The 17,522-nt window shown below is 38.4% G+C and overlaps 1 protein-coding gene across 1 annotated transcript in view; it reads left to right on the top strand.

Annotated features, from left to right (window-relative positions):
- pes (pescadillo) overlaps window positions 1–17,522 on the top strand; it is a 38,109-nt gene that overhangs the window by 13,759 nt on the left and 6,828 nt on the right. Inside the window, exons 5-12 of the mRNA XM_048556287.1 lie at window positions 2,860–3,031; window positions 5,738–5,827; window positions 9,389–9,505; window positions 11,298–11,378; window positions 11,468–11,554; window positions 12,946–13,076; window positions 13,767–13,892; window positions 15,442–15,626. Of these exons, the coding sequence (XP_048412244.1) occupies window positions 2,860–3,031; window positions 5,738–5,827; window positions 9,389–9,505; window positions 11,298–11,378; window positions 11,468–11,554; window positions 12,946–13,076; window positions 13,767–13,892; window positions 15,442–15,626 (989 nt within the window). The remainder of the gene's footprint in view (window positions 1–2,859; window positions 3,032–5,737; window positions 5,828–9,388; window positions 9,506–11,297; window positions 11,379–11,467; window positions 11,555–12,945; window positions 13,077–13,766; window positions 13,893–15,441; window positions 15,627–17,522) is intronic.

Consider the following 17,522-nt stretch of genomic DNA (forward strand, 5'->3'; position numbering starts at 1 on the left):
TCTGTTTACATTCCAAAACAAAAGGTTTCCTAAGTGCTTAAAACCTTTTAGAAACACAGGCATCTCCTGTTTCCCAGTTAAATTAATGCCAAAACATCCACCTGTAATTTCATCCATGACCTTGTCCTATCCTCTTTATTCAGCCTCCTCAAATTGCACATTTTCTCTGACCCTGACCTTCTGTATCTTCTTCCCAACCCTTATGAACTCATGTTGTTGGTAAAACCTTCAACCAGTCCTTCTAAAGGTTTTCTTTTAAAAATAACTATTTAGCTAAAATTTTAACTCGCTCAATTCCATATCACTGCCTTTCAGTTTTAGCATCAGATCTTTCTATTTGTAAAGTATTTTGAGATGTCATTGACTTTTACAAATACTGGTAAGAGTCAGTCTAGCTTCTTATTTACGTCCACAAATCTTATTGGCTTTGAAACTACTTGTCTAGCCTTCTTGTCACTAATGTGTTGAGTCCTCCTCCTTGCCCATTTATCTACTCTACAGCATACACTTGTTCTGTGCCTCTCTCTGTTTTCTGATTTTATTTTAATTGAAATCAGGTAATCAAATGGAATTCCCTATGGCATTGAAGAATTTAAAAAAGAGAAAGGTTGTTTACATTTCTTCCAGTATTGACAAGAGGTTTAACATCTCATCCTACCTCTGCCTCCATTATCAACCCTCCAGGCTGGATTTGGCTCCCTGTTGACTTTGGCTTTGACTTTGTAAAAATTGCATGTGCTGTCCATTTTGCTGCCTCCTGCGCCAGCTCTTGGATTTATGCTTTCCCAGTACCAGTCTGACCACCTCTATCCCTACCCTAACTAATGTTTGGTGACCGGAAGGTGTTGCCATTTGTCATGTACAGAGCGCAGATGTTGTACGAAATGGTCTCCGAATCTTCCGAAGAAGCCACATGAGGAGCAACATATATGATAGACCAAGTTGGCAAATGTACAGGTGAACCCATGACAGATATGAAAGGCTTGCTTTGGGCCTTGAATGGAAGTGAGGGATGAGGTGTAGAGGCAGGTGTAGCACTCCGTGTGGTTTGCAAGGAAAAGTGGACTACACCTTCTCTCACCCACCCTTTTGCAAGAATGCAATTCCATACTGTCAGTTCCTCTGCAGCCTCCACATCTGCTCCCAAGATGCCCTCCTATTTCAAGGACAACCATACCCCCACCAACCACCCCACCTTGTTCTCAAAAAATGCCCTCAACTGCATATCTTTTATTTCCCACACTCATGCCCTTAAACCACCCCACCCAACAAAAATAAAGACAGAATCCCCCGGCTGTCTCAGATCTCCCCACTAACATCTGCATCTAGTGAGTCATTCTCCGTCACTTCAGCCACCTACTATCCAATCCCATGCCCAAAACGAGATTTCTCTCCCTGCCCCTATCTGCCTTTTGTAAGGACTGCTCACTCTGTGAATCCCACGACAGCTCTACACTTATGCACACGCACATGCACCTTCCATTCAATCTGGCATGTGTTCGTCTGTACGTCCACCAACGAGGTCTACTGTGTACATTGTTCCCTGTGTGGCCGCCTCTACATTGGTGAGGCCAAGCTTTGGAGACCATTTCGTAGAGCGTCTGTGCTCTATATGCTATAATCAACAACACCTTCAGATTGCCAGTTGTTTTAACTCCCCCTCCCATTCCCTGGGTGACATGTTCGTCCTGGGCAGCCTCCAGTGTCACACTGACTCCACAGCAAACTAGAGGAACAACAACTCCCATTCCACCTCAGGAGCCTATCGCCTAATGGCCTAAACACAATTCAACAATTTTAAAATCTCCCCACTCCCGGCCTGTCCAACCCTCCCTCCTGTCCCCGTCTCTTTAACCGGAGACAACCGTCTTCTGTCCTACCTATTCATCTCACCCATCCCACTGATCAACCCCCATCACTCCCTACCTGCATTCACCTATCACCATCTCACCTACCTTCCCCAGCCCTACCCCTCCTCTCGCCATTACTTTGTTTCCTACATCTCAGTCATCTACATTGCTGCAGACCTTTTCATGATCTGTAGCTTTCCTCATACGTCTGTGTGGTAGTGCATCAAATGCCTTTTCAACGCCAATGTACACGACGTCAATGTACACCTGATCAACCCTGTGTTATCTCTTCAAAAACTCCCTTGTTAATGGATGCAATTTTCCCTTCAGCAAATCCATTTTGACCATTCTGAATTAGCTTCTGTTTTTCCATTTGACCATTAATCCTATCCAAAGTAATTGTTTCTGGAAGTCTTCCCGCTGATGAAGTTAAACTCCTTAGTATGTAATTGCTAGGGCTATGTTTGTAGCCTTTTTGAACAAGTATAAATGTTTGCAAATCTGCAATCCTCTGAAAACATGCCTGAATCCAGGGAAGTTAGAAGGATTATTGGCAATACATCTGCTTTCCACCAACACTGTTAATGCCCTCACTAAACAAAAATATCATTCTCCTCATGTTTCTTTTCCTCTCTTCCTTCCCAGTCTTTCTGAGCACCCAGTCCTAGGGTCTCAGCCCGAAACATCAGCTTTTCTGCTCCTCTGATGCTGCTTGGCCTGCTGTGTTCATCCAGCTCTACAACTTGTGATCCCTGCCTTCATTTCAGCCAGGACTCCGTTATCATGAAAGCATCATAATCCCACATGGCAGCCTGTGCTTGTAACTCCCTAATCTTTATTAACAATCTGTGAATTCCCATGCATGCATAGTAACCCTGATTTGGAATTTATTACTTTTTTGCTCTGATTCTACCCATTTAATTTTTAAACTTCTTTTGATTGTTATGGTTCCTGTTTCTCCCAGTGACAAGATATTGAAAAGATTGAGGGGTTTTTTTCTCCTTTTAAGGTACCCTACCTTCATAGATGCACTCCGTGACCTTGATGATGCATTGTCCATGTGCTTCCTATTTGCCACGTTCCCTCGCACGGGTAAATGTCACGTAGAGACAATTCAGTTATGTCGGCGCCTATCTGTGGAGTTTATGAATTTTGTTATTGCCTCCAGGTCCCTTCGCAAGGTAAGTCTCAGCTGGTTTTATGAGATAATTTCCAATACTATAGGCACAGAGAAAGAGGGGATGCTATGTTCAGCAAGATGATGAGGACATTGGTTGTTTTTTTTTTCAACTTTTTTTACTGCCAGTATAAACTCTACAAGACCTGGTAAGCTGCATGTTTCCCAGATTTATAACTTTAAAATGCAGTACGAGAGTAAAAACCATGTGAATTGTATGCATAATGGGTGGATTGGTTCTGGAGATGTATTTGGGTCATGATTATCAGCAAGCATACCAACAAATGGAAGAATCACTGCAGTGAGCTAGAGTGCTGACAGAAAGCAGTCAAAATACTCCTGGAAAGTTTTTTTAGTTACTATGGTTCTGAATGTCAGTTTCGAGCAATAATGCTGGAAAAGCTGAAAGCCCTTATTTGATCATATTTTATCATTTTTATGTAGAAGCTGTTTTGGTAAACTACAAATTTTATCAGGTGACAATTCAGTGCTTTAATGATTAGAATGCTATTCATACGGTTATGAATAGTAACATGAACCTCATAAAAACCTGAGATGCTGGTTGGACTTGCTAGCAATAACAAAACAACAGAATTCTACCAAATTTTAGGTCTATTTTGGGCAGATAAATGACAAAAAGTGATATGCTATTGTGTTAAGTCCTGTATTAGGTCAGATTCCATTATCTGTTGTGATGAAGAAACCTAAAAAGCTACTACCAGAATTTTGGGCCAAATGGAAACAAGGAAAATTGCATTTTTGGCTGTGGCTTTTCATGTGATCTCAGGATGACCCAAAACGGTCATGATTAATGGAATACCGGTTAAAGTGACAGATTATAAGAAAAAGGAAATTGGTGGCTCAGTGCTTAGTCTTTAGATTGTTGTTATTTTCTTCACTGTGCAAGAAAACAAACCGTGCACTAGAAAAGGGCAGTAGGACTGATAACAAGAGTGGGAGAGTAAGGATTTAATGGAAGAACTGAAGAGGCTTGAAGGAGAAGAAGGATGTGAAGAATATACCTTTTTGAATGTGGTTTTCCCCTTGTCTGTATGTAAATAAATTAAAACACCTGATATTTGTTTATGATTCTTAAAAAGTGGTGGCAGGGTGGTTCAATTGTTAGCACTGCTGTCTCTCATCACCAGGGACCCAAGTTTAATTCCAGTCTCTGACTCCATGAGGTTTTCACATTCTCACTGGCTGCTCTAGATTGCTCCCACAGTCCAAAGATGTGCACATTAAATAGATCGGCCAAGCTAAATTGGCCTGTGGTGTCTAGGGAGTAGAGGTGAGGTGGATTAGTGAATTACATGGGTAGGATCAGGCAACAAGGTCTGGGTGGAATGCCTTCTTAAGGTCAGTGGGCCAAATGGGGATTGTAGGGACTCTATGACCTGAAAGCCTGTACTGGTATTATCACTAGATATCATGGAATAGTTTCTGCCTTCATAACAGTCCCCATCACACTAAGTTGTGGGGAAACTGCGAACCTCCATTGCAAATGCTGTGGGAATAACGTGAGGATCACTCTTGTCGAAGTCAGTTGGCTAACATTGTGCGAGTTGTGTTGATCTTTCAGACCCACTTGGTACAGGTGAATAGTAGGTGCTAACTGTCTAGACTCTACCTGGGTCATTGTTTTGTAAGGCTGTTGTATGTGGAACTGTAGCTCAGCGTCTGTGGTGAAATAAACCACTGTGCACTGTTGGGATCAAGTGAATGATAGCTATGAAACCATAAGCAACAAGTAGTGAATGCCTTCAGCTGATAAGGGCATAAAATTGGCAGACGAATTTAAATAAAATGGGGTTGACAGTCAATCTCATTTTTTTTTCAAATTGGAAAGCTCTCAACCTATTGGAAAGCTCTCAGCCTATAGCAACAAAATGTAGCATCAATTGACTGGCAGCCAATTAGTTAGCTAGCAGTTTCCTGAAGTTGTGACATTAAAGAAACAGTAGAATCTGAGGATTGTTATATGAAAATTATAGACATAAAGTTTTATAAGCTGGAGTTATTTTGACTGGAGACCAGAGGTTGAGGGCTGACCTTTATAGAGGTTTATAAAATCGTGAGGAGCATAGATAAGCTGAATAGCAAGGTTATTTTCCTCCGGGTTGGGGAGTTCATAACTGGGAGGTGTATTTTTAAGGTGAGAGGAGAAAGATTTAAAAAGGACATGAGGGCCAGGTTTTTGTTTTGACGGAGTGGTTTATGTGTAGAATGACCTGGCAGAGGAAGTGGTGTTTGCAGGTACAGTTAGAATGTTTAGAAGACACATGATCAGTACACGAATAGCAGACGCTTTGAGGGATATGAGCCAAATGCAGGCAGGTGGGACTAGTTTAGTTTGGGAACACTATTAGTGTGGACTAGTTGGATTAAAGGGTCTGTTTTCCATGCTGTATGACTCCATGACTAAGCAGCTGAAATCATGTGAAAATGATTTAATATAAATTGGGCTGTCGTCTTCAAAGTCTGGTGAAGTGATACTTCATATGCTTTTTGCAGTATGTTTAAAATTTTTTTTAGTGGTACAATTGTATTGTGCTTTTAAGAATTAATTGGTCAAACTTAATTGCATTAACAAACATGCTGCATAATACAATTAAAAAGCTATTGTAAATCAACCGCACTGCTTTTTTTTAAACTGAGACAACCTCTTTATCCTTTTGGTTTTAATTAATAGATTATAATTTGTTGCTAGGTATTCTTATCAATCAAAGGGATTTATTATCAAGCTGAAATTCTTGGTCAACTGATAACTTGGATTGTGCCCTATACATTTGCACATGATGTAAGTATTAAGGCTGCAGTCTGACAGATTTTTATTTTTGCTATTAGCAGTCTTTAATGATCCTTAAACAGTGAGTGAATGTGCTGAAATACGATGTGTATTGTTTCAGGTAACCTATGTTATTGCTGGCAGGCTGTCTCTACAATAATTATTTGCTACTGTTTGTCAGCATTTCACTATTAGTCGTTGAATTGACTTTGTAAAGTCCATAATGTTGCAATGACTTTCCAATAGCCCCAGAAAACTGTATTTTGAGAGCCAAGAATTGGGGTGATTACATGGTGGCAGAGAACTGGAGAAACATCTTTGTTAGCATTCTAACACCCTTGAAATGAGAAACCTCCTCCCAGCTCAACATTTTTTTGAAGGAAACGTGCTTGCCTGCCCCAACAGAACATCTTGTGATTAAGTCCTTTTTGTTTTTGAAACCAGAATTAAGCCAGTGCTCTTGTTTTGTAGAAAATTAATCTTTATTTTTTTAACTACGGAATTTGGATAGTTTTGTCGTGATGGCCATTGTTCCTGCTCACGTTTCACAAGCATAATTTTGGGTTACTTCACATTCTATACTATACCACAATCCAGTCCGACTTCAAAGAGACAGGCTGACAAGATGATAATTGTTTGGCACCCTAATGCTAAAGTTACAGGATTACCTGGAATAAAAGCTTGCACGAGATTAACATTGAAGTGAAGTTCAGATTTAGTTGTAATCATAGAATTTTACAGGAGGTTGGTTTGTTCATCAATCATGCACTAGGACTTAGATTAGTATTTTTAATCAGTCCCATTCCCTTTTTCTCCAAATATGTTTGACCAGCAATACTGAGCATTGTTGCTGTTTACTGCTGCTCCTCCAACTGCACTGTTTTCTTTCGAATTTTAATACAAACAAAAACAACTATTTGGCGATTTGATGTCGCAAATATAGTTTTAAGTCAGTGAATGTCCTGACTGATCTTTTGAGATTGAGAATCACTGTAGCTGCTACAATGTATTTTAGTGATCACTCCTAGTCAACAGTATGACCTCCCAAGTTTGCTATGAAAATGAGCGTAAACAGACAGGTCGATGTAAAGTTGAGTGGAAAAAGTTTGGTTATTTCATTTAACACCAATTTATTACGAGCATAAATGTTTTTGATATTTTTCTCCAACCTTTCATTTGAGCATTGAGGTGTAGCTTTGCTTTGTATGTGAACGCTGAAGTATTCAAACTGCAACACCTCAACATTGCTGCTGCCACCCTACTTTTATGACTGCAAACAAGTGCAGCAAAGGCGCTGACCAGTGGATTTTGTTTGATTCAGGGAAAGTGGGTCTCCCCACAGATTTTCAGATACACTGACTGTAGGTTGAGTTGGAGTTCATACAAGCCTTCATCATCTAGATACAAATGCTACACAATATCTTGAACATTTTCTTTGTATCAAGACTGATATTTGTATGAAGTAAAAGTGTACTTCAGTCTTGTCAGAAATTTGGGATACGAGGTATTCCAAACTAATGTGCAATTTCGTGAAATTGTCTAAAGGTGGTCTTGGCAAAGAAATTTTGTAGTAATAATAAAATTGAATGTTTTCTTTCCTTTGTAAAATGGGGTATATTAGTCTATATTTATTTGAAACCTGTTAGTTGTAATACAGGGATTTTGTAGTTTAATCAGGACATCAATGTGTTTTAATTTTAATTATTTGCCTGGAACTACTGGTAAATGTAATTCTTGTGTTGCATTCCTCAGTGTGTTGGACAGCTACTAGCCTCAGACCACCACTTGCCTGTCATTTGTTTAGCCAACTGCAATGCTGTAGGCGTTTTTTAACATTTTAAAAGCTTTCATTTACTGAAAAGAGTCCCTTGTAACATTGGTATGGGCACTGCAGCTGGCTTCTAGCAATAAAGCCTCCATTATGCCTGGTAGTAGATGAACAAAGAGCTTTGCGATTCCTTTTATTCATTGTTTGAATGGTCCCATATGAAAATCATGTGATATTTCTTACTTTTGGAACAGCAGTGCCAAAGTTAAGCTGTGTGAATCTGGCAGCTTAGCTTACAGTGATGGGGTCTTGAGTTCAGTTTGGTAGGTGGGAAGACTAGTAGAAGTAGTAGTACATTTTTGATTTAGGGCATTGAACTGCACTGCTGTTTTAAAACTATTACCACTAACTGAATTGGTAGTTCATGAGAATATCATAATTGCTTGTTAAATGGTTAATCATAATTCCCATATTTTTTGAGAGAGGTTTAGCTGCCATGAGGCTGACTCCATCTCCAGGTCACAGAATGATGGACTGTACTCCTCATGATCTCACTCTCCCAGTGGACCAAAGAAATGTCCCTTATACATATGGAGTGTTACGAATTACGAGACCGCACATTTGATAACATGCTCTTTACACCACAAATCTACCCTGATCTTACTGTTGTTGAAGAAAATGACAAAAAAAATCTAAAAGCATGCCATCATAAATTGCATCAGCTGTTTACTGCAATCAAGTTTAAATGTAAACAGTTTTGAAATCTTAAAACAGTGCCAGATCGGTTGGTGTAATTTGCCAAGATTGGAAAAATAACGTTAGGAGTAAAATGTTCCAAGTTGTTAATGCCCTACATAATGAAGTACTTATTATATTTACAAAACTGTAAAATGGTAACTAACCAACTTGCTGCCGTAGCTTCTTGCGAAGATTTATAGGCCGGGTTGTGGGTGAGGTTGCTGGCTTGCTTGCCGAGCTGGCTGGTTTTCATACAAATGTTTTGAGCTAGAATGGTCGCGTTGTCCCACTTAAATTGGTGACTTTCATTGTCCAAGTACACTGAGATGAGATGACGAACTTTCCCTCAATTCCATGCACTCGGACAATAAAGGCCGTGAATTTAACTGGGACAATGTAACCATCCTAGCTCAAGCCTACCACACATACAGACAGAAATTCCTAGAGGCCTGGTTTTCAACCCATAATGCAATTAACAAACATGTGGAATTAGACCCCATATACAAACCCGTGCAGTACAGAACCAGAAATGGCACAACCCAACTTAACAGGCCAGATCATAAATAGCAAGCGGAATTGAACAACATCAGAGACTGACTGATGATGTTACCTAGCACGGTGACAAAGTGTCGGTGACAATCAACCTGCTCAGCGAGCAAGCCAACGACCTCATTGCTGCCGTAGAGTTTTTTCGCAATACCAGTACCTGCTAATCTTGTTGTGTTATACACTGGTAGACTGGGATCTGGAGTACTGGCGTGATAGTTGACTGTTAATCTAGCATTGATCAGTGCTGACCAAGCAAATTATTTGAGTAGCTTCTGATGTTCATGCTTTGGGTGTCTTGCTGATTTCATGTATTGTTCAAACTACTCACAGCTTAACAAAATGAAAATCCCTTCCTTTGCTTTGGATTTTATAGTTCCCAAGTGGAGCAAAATATGTTGTTTTTGTTTTAAACAAAATCTTGCATTTATAAGGCTTTTGTGTTATCCCAGTTTTAAGTCATACAATATAACTATTGCTTCTTAATCTTCTTATCCTAAGCTTTAAAATTGTGTTTCCAGCATCCCACAGATGTGGACTACAGAGTGATGGCAACCTTCACAGAGTTTTTCACAACCCTTCTTGGATTTGTCAACTTTAGATTGTACCAAAGCCTCAATCTTCTTTATCCTCCAAAGGTAGATTAGATTTCAGTCAAGTAAATTTAATTGCTGAAAGTATCCCACGGGTGATTTGCAACTTCACATTTGTTATTATATCTGATTCCAATTATGTGTGTTCCTGTTTTCCCTCATCGTGTTTTTTTTTGTTCCACTGTATATTTTCTGTTCTCTTTGGTTTGCAGGCCAAGTCTGATAGGAAAGCATATTTAGGACATTGGAAGTGTTAATGACTGCACAACTTATTTTATTAAATTATTGTACAGCATCAAAAGCACAAAGTTGTTTCAATAACTTGAATCCACAATGATAGTGCTTCTGCAGAATGACTGTTTCAACAGGTGTAAATAGTTAAATGGAAGTTGCTTATTCAGAAATGTTGAGAATTTTTCTATAGCAACAAAGACCAAAGTTCTACCTTTTGCATGTGCAATAGTTATCCATTTACAGGTAATGTGGTATTCAGTACTTGAATATTTCTTTTATAGCTGATAACGGCACACGGTTTGATTTTATTTTATTAAACATTGTCCGTTTTTCAAGCCTAAATGTTTTTGGCATGTTCATTATGGTTGTAATGTTTGCCAGGCACATGTGACATTCCACACCTTGAGAAAGCTGGAGGGCAATCATCCAGCAAAGCTCTTCCAGCACTGCCCTTCAGTTGGTTGCTAGTAGACAAATGAATGGTGTGGCCTGCAAAGTAAGGGACTTGCCATCTGGAAAATGTTTGCTTTCCTTTTCATAAACCTATGCACTGATTTGACAACCCGTTATATGAGCATGAAACGAAGTTGGTGCTTTGTGAAACAACCTCTTGAAGCACACTACCTGATCTGATATGGCAAAAGTGCTTTCTTTATGCATATGGTGCAAACAAACACTATTCTGTTGGAACATGATGCAGCTCATTCAGCCCCCTTGTCAGATGTATGTACATTCCACCCCTTGTGTGGAATATTTTTCTTTCACTTCCATTTGTGACCTTTTTTAGATTATGAGCTGTCTGTGTTCATGAGTTAGTAACATTCCACTGTTGATATTTGGTCAGGCCGTAGATGAGGACTAAGAGCCTTTAATGAGATTTATTTCTGTTTAAAAATACTATTTTTGGGAAAAATACTGTTTAATTTGCACACCATTCAAAATACTGGACAGGATTTAATATATAGCTTTCATATTTCCAAAATCATTCATCTGTAATTTATGGACTAATAATTTTTGCAGTGAAAATGTGAATTCAGTAATGAATTTATCAAAATGTGTTCAGTTATTGCAGTGCTCCAGACTATTAAATCAACTAAAGGTGGGAGGTAAAACAAACCTGATCTGGCCCATCAAAATGTCAAGTCACTATCACAGTACTGTAAACTAATTGCTGAAGTCCAAAAAGACTGAAAATGTTGAATTAAGCTTTAAACCAATATTGGCAAATTAAGAAATTCCAAAATGTTGTAAGGTGCATACTATAATGAAACATTTTTGATTAGGAAACCTTCTGTCTTTGCTATAAAAGGTACATTCCATATATGCTTATTGGGTACTTATTCACTGTCCTGTAGATGTCCCATAAATGTAGCCAGTTTTAATATGCTACAGTATTTACTGTTTTAGTATCTTTCCATGAAGCAGGAAGTTCCTTTGTGGTTATTTATTGTTTTGCTATACTTGTACTCCTTGTGTACGGCAACCCATGTTGTAGCTACAGTTGTGATTCCACAATTCACAACAGATTTGTGGATTTAGAAGTCTGGAGGATTGATAACCATTTTGTTTCATTTAACTAACTAAACTGAATATCAATCTTCAGCTTGAAAACAACGCTGAAGAAAGTGACCCGAAGCAAGACAATGAAGAGAAATATGCAATGGATTCTGAATGTTACATGGAGGTAAGTGGTGAACCTGACTAAAGCCTTACCCTCCCAAAAAGTTGTGATCTTATTTAAAGCACCAATTTTAATTTTGTGATTTTATGTAGAAACTGGCTGCGCTGGGTGCAAGTTTAGCTCGTGTGATATCCTCAAATGAAGAGGATGATATACCTGATGAGTTTCCTGCAGAAGAAGTAAGTATTAAACAGTGTTGTTCTTCATTATTGAACAATGTGTTTTTCAGTGAGAAAGGAAACTCCTTTGTTGCTAAATTTTAAATGATTTTTTTCGTTGTTGATTTGGCTTCTGCTTCATTATATTTTCATGACAGAAGATTAGTATAAGCAGAACTGTTACCTGGATGACCATCAGAACTATCCATCAATTCTACAGTTGTAGCACAGATCTTTTTTTTTTACTTTAAACCATTGCAGTCAAAAAATTATTTGTATCCATGAAGCTAGTTATCATTATTATCCAGTGAAAATTGATAAATGTGGGGTTGTTAATTTAAGTTGTAGGCTTTCACCTAGTAGTGATTCTCTAAATTGCCAAAATGCATCAATTGCTTGCTGAAAGTAGAAACCTGATACTGGCTATAAAATATGAATGTACCGTAGTGCAATGAACACTGAATTTAATCAGCTTCGAGTTACTCTTTGATAAATTACACAGGACCAAAATTTACTTGGTATGTACTGCTGACGTTGATACTACTGGAAAAAGACAGAAATCACGTACAATTTCCTCCATGAAATCTTACAAGTACAAATTAAAGGAAATCTTTGTTTATAACTCAAACTTTCAAAATCTATGGGCCTGTATCCACAACAGTGGATTGTTGCTAACTGTTGAGAATTGAATATAACTCTTTATTACCTGAGCAAAGAATCATAAATTAAGAAGCCAAATCTTTTCATGAAAGTTGGGGAGAGGTTTTAGTAAAAATTGTTTAATTTCCCAGGCACCAAAACGCAACTGGATGTTGGACAAACAGACATGCTTATACTCGGAATAGCGCTTCAAAAAATATATTTTTATTGCCATATAATTTGTGTATTCTTTGTGACCTGTTGATGTTTTTGAACAATTTACAAAACCACCTAGATTAGCGTCTCTCCTTGAAGATTTAAGCACATCTATGGTTTAGTTCATTTTTGTGCACTGAACTAGATTTGTTTGTTTAAAAATCTGCTTTCAGCATGTGTTTTATCTTCCCTTGGTATTCTGTTAGTGCACATTTGAGGCATTTGTGTTGTTACTAAGGAAAGGAATGCTAAATCTATGTCAAATTAAGATGGCGTGTTGATGTGTTAATAACTCACAGTAAAATACAGTTTTCAAACTTAGTTTGGCAGTTGGTTAGTGCTTTATGACACAAATATGTTAACAGTGAAATACATAGCAGCCCTTTTCTACCTGCAGAAATGTAATGGAGTAGAGTACCTCTTTTGATCTATTAGAAGTGCTGTCTGATTAAAACTCAATGTTTGCTAGGTTACACAGGCAACTTGTTATTTGTATGAGGTAATTCTCCATGGCAAAATAATACGGTGCACTAGAGTAACTTCTATAATTTATTCAGGAAAATGCAGTACTGCTTGAAGAGAGGCAAAAAGAACAACAAATTCTAGAAAAACAGAAGAAGTTGTTTGAGGGGATGCAGTTTTTCTTAAACAGAGAAGTTCCACGTGAATCACTGGCATTTGTCATAAGGTATGTTACTAATTCTAGTATGTGTGAACAATTTTTAATCGTTCAGCCCACCCTATTGTTTTTGATGGTGTCAGCCACTTGCTTCTGCGATACAGTTTGTACCTCATACGTGACCGTTATTCATTTGTAAACTCCGTTGGCTGTTTTTGTGAAGTTGGCAGACTTGAGGACAAACTAATTCTGTTTTTGCCTAAGTATGCATATTTTCACCTCACTTTGTCCCCTAAATTTAGCTACATAATGCTTCAACTGATACATTGAACCTAGTATCTTCCTAGCCCATGGGGGCTATTTGTCTGATTTAACGTTGCTCAACCACAGCAATTGATGACTATGATGAAACTAGTTGTTTTTTAAAATGCCATCAAATGCTTTTATACTCTTCTTCTCCTCTCTCTCTGAATTTTGCAAAGGTATAGTTTCACAATCTGGCCAATTTATGATTTGGTTCCAGAGACACCACAAATGTCAGTAAGCTGGTTGATTCCATATTGGAGAACATGTGGAATCCATATCTGTTCTTGCTCAATATTCACAAATGCACCATCTGCAGGGAAATGACTAGGTAGCAATAGGTTGGAATGGGCACTGTGGCTGACATTTCTCTCTGTTCTTTATAAATTTATTCACTGTTTTGAAGAACTCTGCTTTAGGGACAAAATAACTTTTGAACCTCTTTAAAACTTGTAGGTGTTTTGGAGGCAAGGTATCATGGGATAAGTCACTTTGTATAGGTGCGACGTATCCTGTAACAGATGAAACCATCACTCATCAGATCGTGGACAGGCCAAATCTGGATAAACAGTTTATAAACAGGTATGATCTCATAAAAACTGAAATGCTACATCAGTAAATATGAGTTTGCTTTTGTTACTGGTGTTGTCTTTTACTTCTGTTAAATCTGGAAACAGACAATTAATTCAGTGTCCTCCATATGGTATAGGAGTAAATTCTTTCCACTGCTTGCTTTAAGAACCTGAATACAAAATACTGCAGCTGCTGGAAATCTGAAACAAAATAGTTCCTGATGATGGCATACTCTTGCATTCTTGAACAGCAAGACGTTAACCTGTTCAAGTTTTGCTTTCGACTTGGCAGTTACATACTCTAAATGTTGGCTGCATGCCCTAGACACACTCCAGTTAAGAGCAAGTTCTTTCTTTCCTTACCTAACTTTACTCCTAATGAGACACAATAAATGATTTTGGTTTAGCTTTTTTTATACTTAGGCTTGTGAAGAGTTTGTTTCGCAGTTAGCCATTGCATGTCTTTGATTAATTCTACTCCTCATTTTAACTGATATTTAAGTCTTCAGGATACATTTAACGTGAAAAACATTTTATTCTGTTTTTACTGACCCTTCAGCATAGTTACTTTCCTTGGGCTTCCAGGCCAAATAAGCCTGTAATTTGAATGCCTGTAATTTTTACATTTTTAAAAATTACAAAACTCTTTCTTGTGATATGAGAGAATGTAAAATATAATCAGAATGCAGTTCCCTTACCTAGCAATGCCATGGGGGTGGCAATGGCCTAGTGGCATTATCACTGAACTGTTAATCCAGTAACTCAGATAATGTTCTGGGACTTGGGTTTGAATTCTACCGCAACAGATGATGGAATTTGAATTAGATAAATATCTGGAATTAACAGCCTAATGATTATCATGAATCCGTTGTCAATTGTTGGAAAACCCATCTGGCTCACTAATGCCCTTTTAGGGAAGGAAACTGCCATCCATACTTGGTGTGGCCTACATGTGACTCTAGACCCACAGCAATGTGATTGACTCTTGAGGATGAATAATAAAGGCCAGGCTAACTAGCAACACCCTCATCCTATGAATGAATGGAGGGTAGTTAAAAAGAATATCGTAAATATACATGATGGGATCAGTTACCAGCTTCTAAGATGAGCCATACAATTTATGAAATAGCTTTTCCTCCTCTGTGTCCCCATATCTGCTCTGCATCTACTTCCTTGAAATGGATAGTCATGTTGTAGCATTGTGAACATGTATATCAACCAGCACCGGAGCTAGAACAATGGACTGCATTTGCTTTGTGAGTATTATATGTTTCGTTTTCTTCTTCCAGTGAAATGCTTAGCTACTGCACTACCTGAAGCTTGCCTAACAATACCAGCTTGCAATTTGAATCTGTTCCCCACTATTTAATTCTGATATTGTGCAATTGTAATTGATGAGAGACTTTTTTTTAAAAACAAAAACTTTTCAAAGTGAAATAAATCAGATTCTCCATTTGATGTGCCTACTTTCCTTTTTACTGTAACTGGCTAAACATGCATAACTGTCCATTGCTACAATTATTTTTATCTTTTTAATCTTTACTATTTTTAACTTTCAGGTATTATATCCAGCCTCAATGGGTCTACGACAGTATTAATGCTAAAACACTTCTTCCTGTAGAAGATTATTTTCTGGGAGTAACTTTACCACCTCACCTGTCCCCATTTGTGGAGGAGAAAGAAGGAGACTACATTCCACCAGAGAAACTCAAACTCTTGGCCATTCAGAGAGGCGAGAGCACATGTAAGCTCTCTGATTCATTAATTTGCATTTAGTTTATTTCCAAATGCATGTGTACACTCAGCACTGCTAATTTATCCTGATTGCATGCCAAAGGGGAACGGGTCTTTGGGGTGCAAAATTTTAAACGCCAGTTTCTGTGTAATAGATTTGTGATTTACAGTAATATGAAACTCCAAGGGTTATGTCAGTTTCTTAAATTGGGGAAAACATAGTTTTAATTGGTTGACCTGCGATACTGAAAGCAGTCCTGTCTACAATACCTGTTCAGTTTAGGTGACTGTGTAACTTTTTCATAATGGGCACGAATTGATGTAAAAACTCCCAAAAAGTTTTACCTCTTGTATTGCCTACTTGGCCTGTATCTCAGTCATTACTGATTTTGTATTGGTTCATGCTCCTCAATACAGTGCCATCTTCCCTCTTTAAAAGTACTTTTAACATCTCCTCCACAACACTAACCACCATAAAAAAACTAAGCTAGTTCTTCTGTCCATGCAAAGATTTCTGGCATATTCGCATCCTTTGATTTGTTTTAGTTTTTTTTTGCTTTTATTCATACTACAAATGTGAGTGTTTATTGCCCTGAAGTGGTGAGCTGCCTGTTTGAACCGCTGCAGTTCTTAAGGAATGGGAATGAGTATGGTAGTGTTAGGAAGGCAGTTCTAGGGTTTTAACCCAACAACAGTGAAGGAACAGCAATATAGTTTTAAACCAGGATGGTGATTGGAATAGGAACATGCAAGTAATGATGATCCCACACATCTGCTGTGTCTAGATGATGGCAGTTGTGTCTTTGGTAAATGCTGTTGGAGCAGCTTGGTGTGTTAATGCATTGCATCCGCAACCCCATGGTGCATCGGCAGGTGAAGGAAGTGAATGTTGAAAGTATTAGAGTGGCAGTTATGCAGGCTTCTATTTCTTGGATGGTAATATGCTTCTTGAGTGTTGTTTATACTGCCTGTTACAAAGGGGGACCAGTGAATATAAAATTCTTTGACCACCAAAGTGTATTATAAGGCTACTTGGTAAGATAAGATTACTGTTGACAGTAGTGCATTACCACAAATTGGCTAACTAATAGATTTGGGATGAGGCCACCATTTTCAGAATGGCAACCAGGTGGATTAGTGGTGGGGCCACAGTTATTGACAATCGGTTAATGTCCGGGCTGCGGAAAGTGAATGCATTATCTTCAAGTTTGCAGATGATACAAATAGGTGAAAGGGCAAGTGATGAGGAAGACAATCTGCAAGGGACGTAGGTAGGCATATTCCATGAAGTATGGATTACAGGAAAAAGTTCAGGCAATAGGGAGGGCAAATGAAATGTTGGACTTTTCAAAGGAAACGTAGTATTACAGTAGAGAGCTCTTGTTAAAACTATGCAAGGTCCGAGTTAAACCACACCTAGAATACCAAACAATTTTGGTACCTCTAACTAAGGAAAGATATGCTGGCATTGGAAGCAGTCCAGAGAACATTCACCATGTTGATCCTGCACATAGCAGCAGGGTTTGTTGTGAGGAGTGAACATGTTTGTTGTGAACATGTTGGGCTTGTGGTGCAATTTAGAAGAATGACACATGACCTTATTGAAAAATACTAGATTCTTAGGGGCTTGACAGGGTAGTTGCTAAGAGGTGGTTTTCCCTTGTGGAAGAGTTTAAAACCAGAGGGCATAATTGCAGAGTAAGAAGGTGTGCCCATTTTAAGACACATGTAAGGAATTAGTTCATCAGTGGGTTGTCAGCCTGTAGAATTCTTTGCCGTAGAGGCTGGGTCACGATTATATTGTTGGCTGAGATAGTTTTTTTTTGTTTAAAATTAGTGAGGGAATTAAGGAGAAAGAAAAGTGTAGTTGAGGATTATCAGATCAGCCACGGTCTCATTGAATTTT

Source organism: Stegostoma tigrinum, chromosome 26 (genome assembly GCF_030684315.1).
Source record: "Stegostoma tigrinum isolate sSteTig4 chromosome 26, sSteTig4.hap1, whole genome shotgun sequence".
Taxonomy (NCBI): domain Eukaryota; kingdom Metazoa; phylum Chordata; class Chondrichthyes; order Orectolobiformes; family Stegostomatidae; genus Stegostoma; species Stegostoma tigrinum.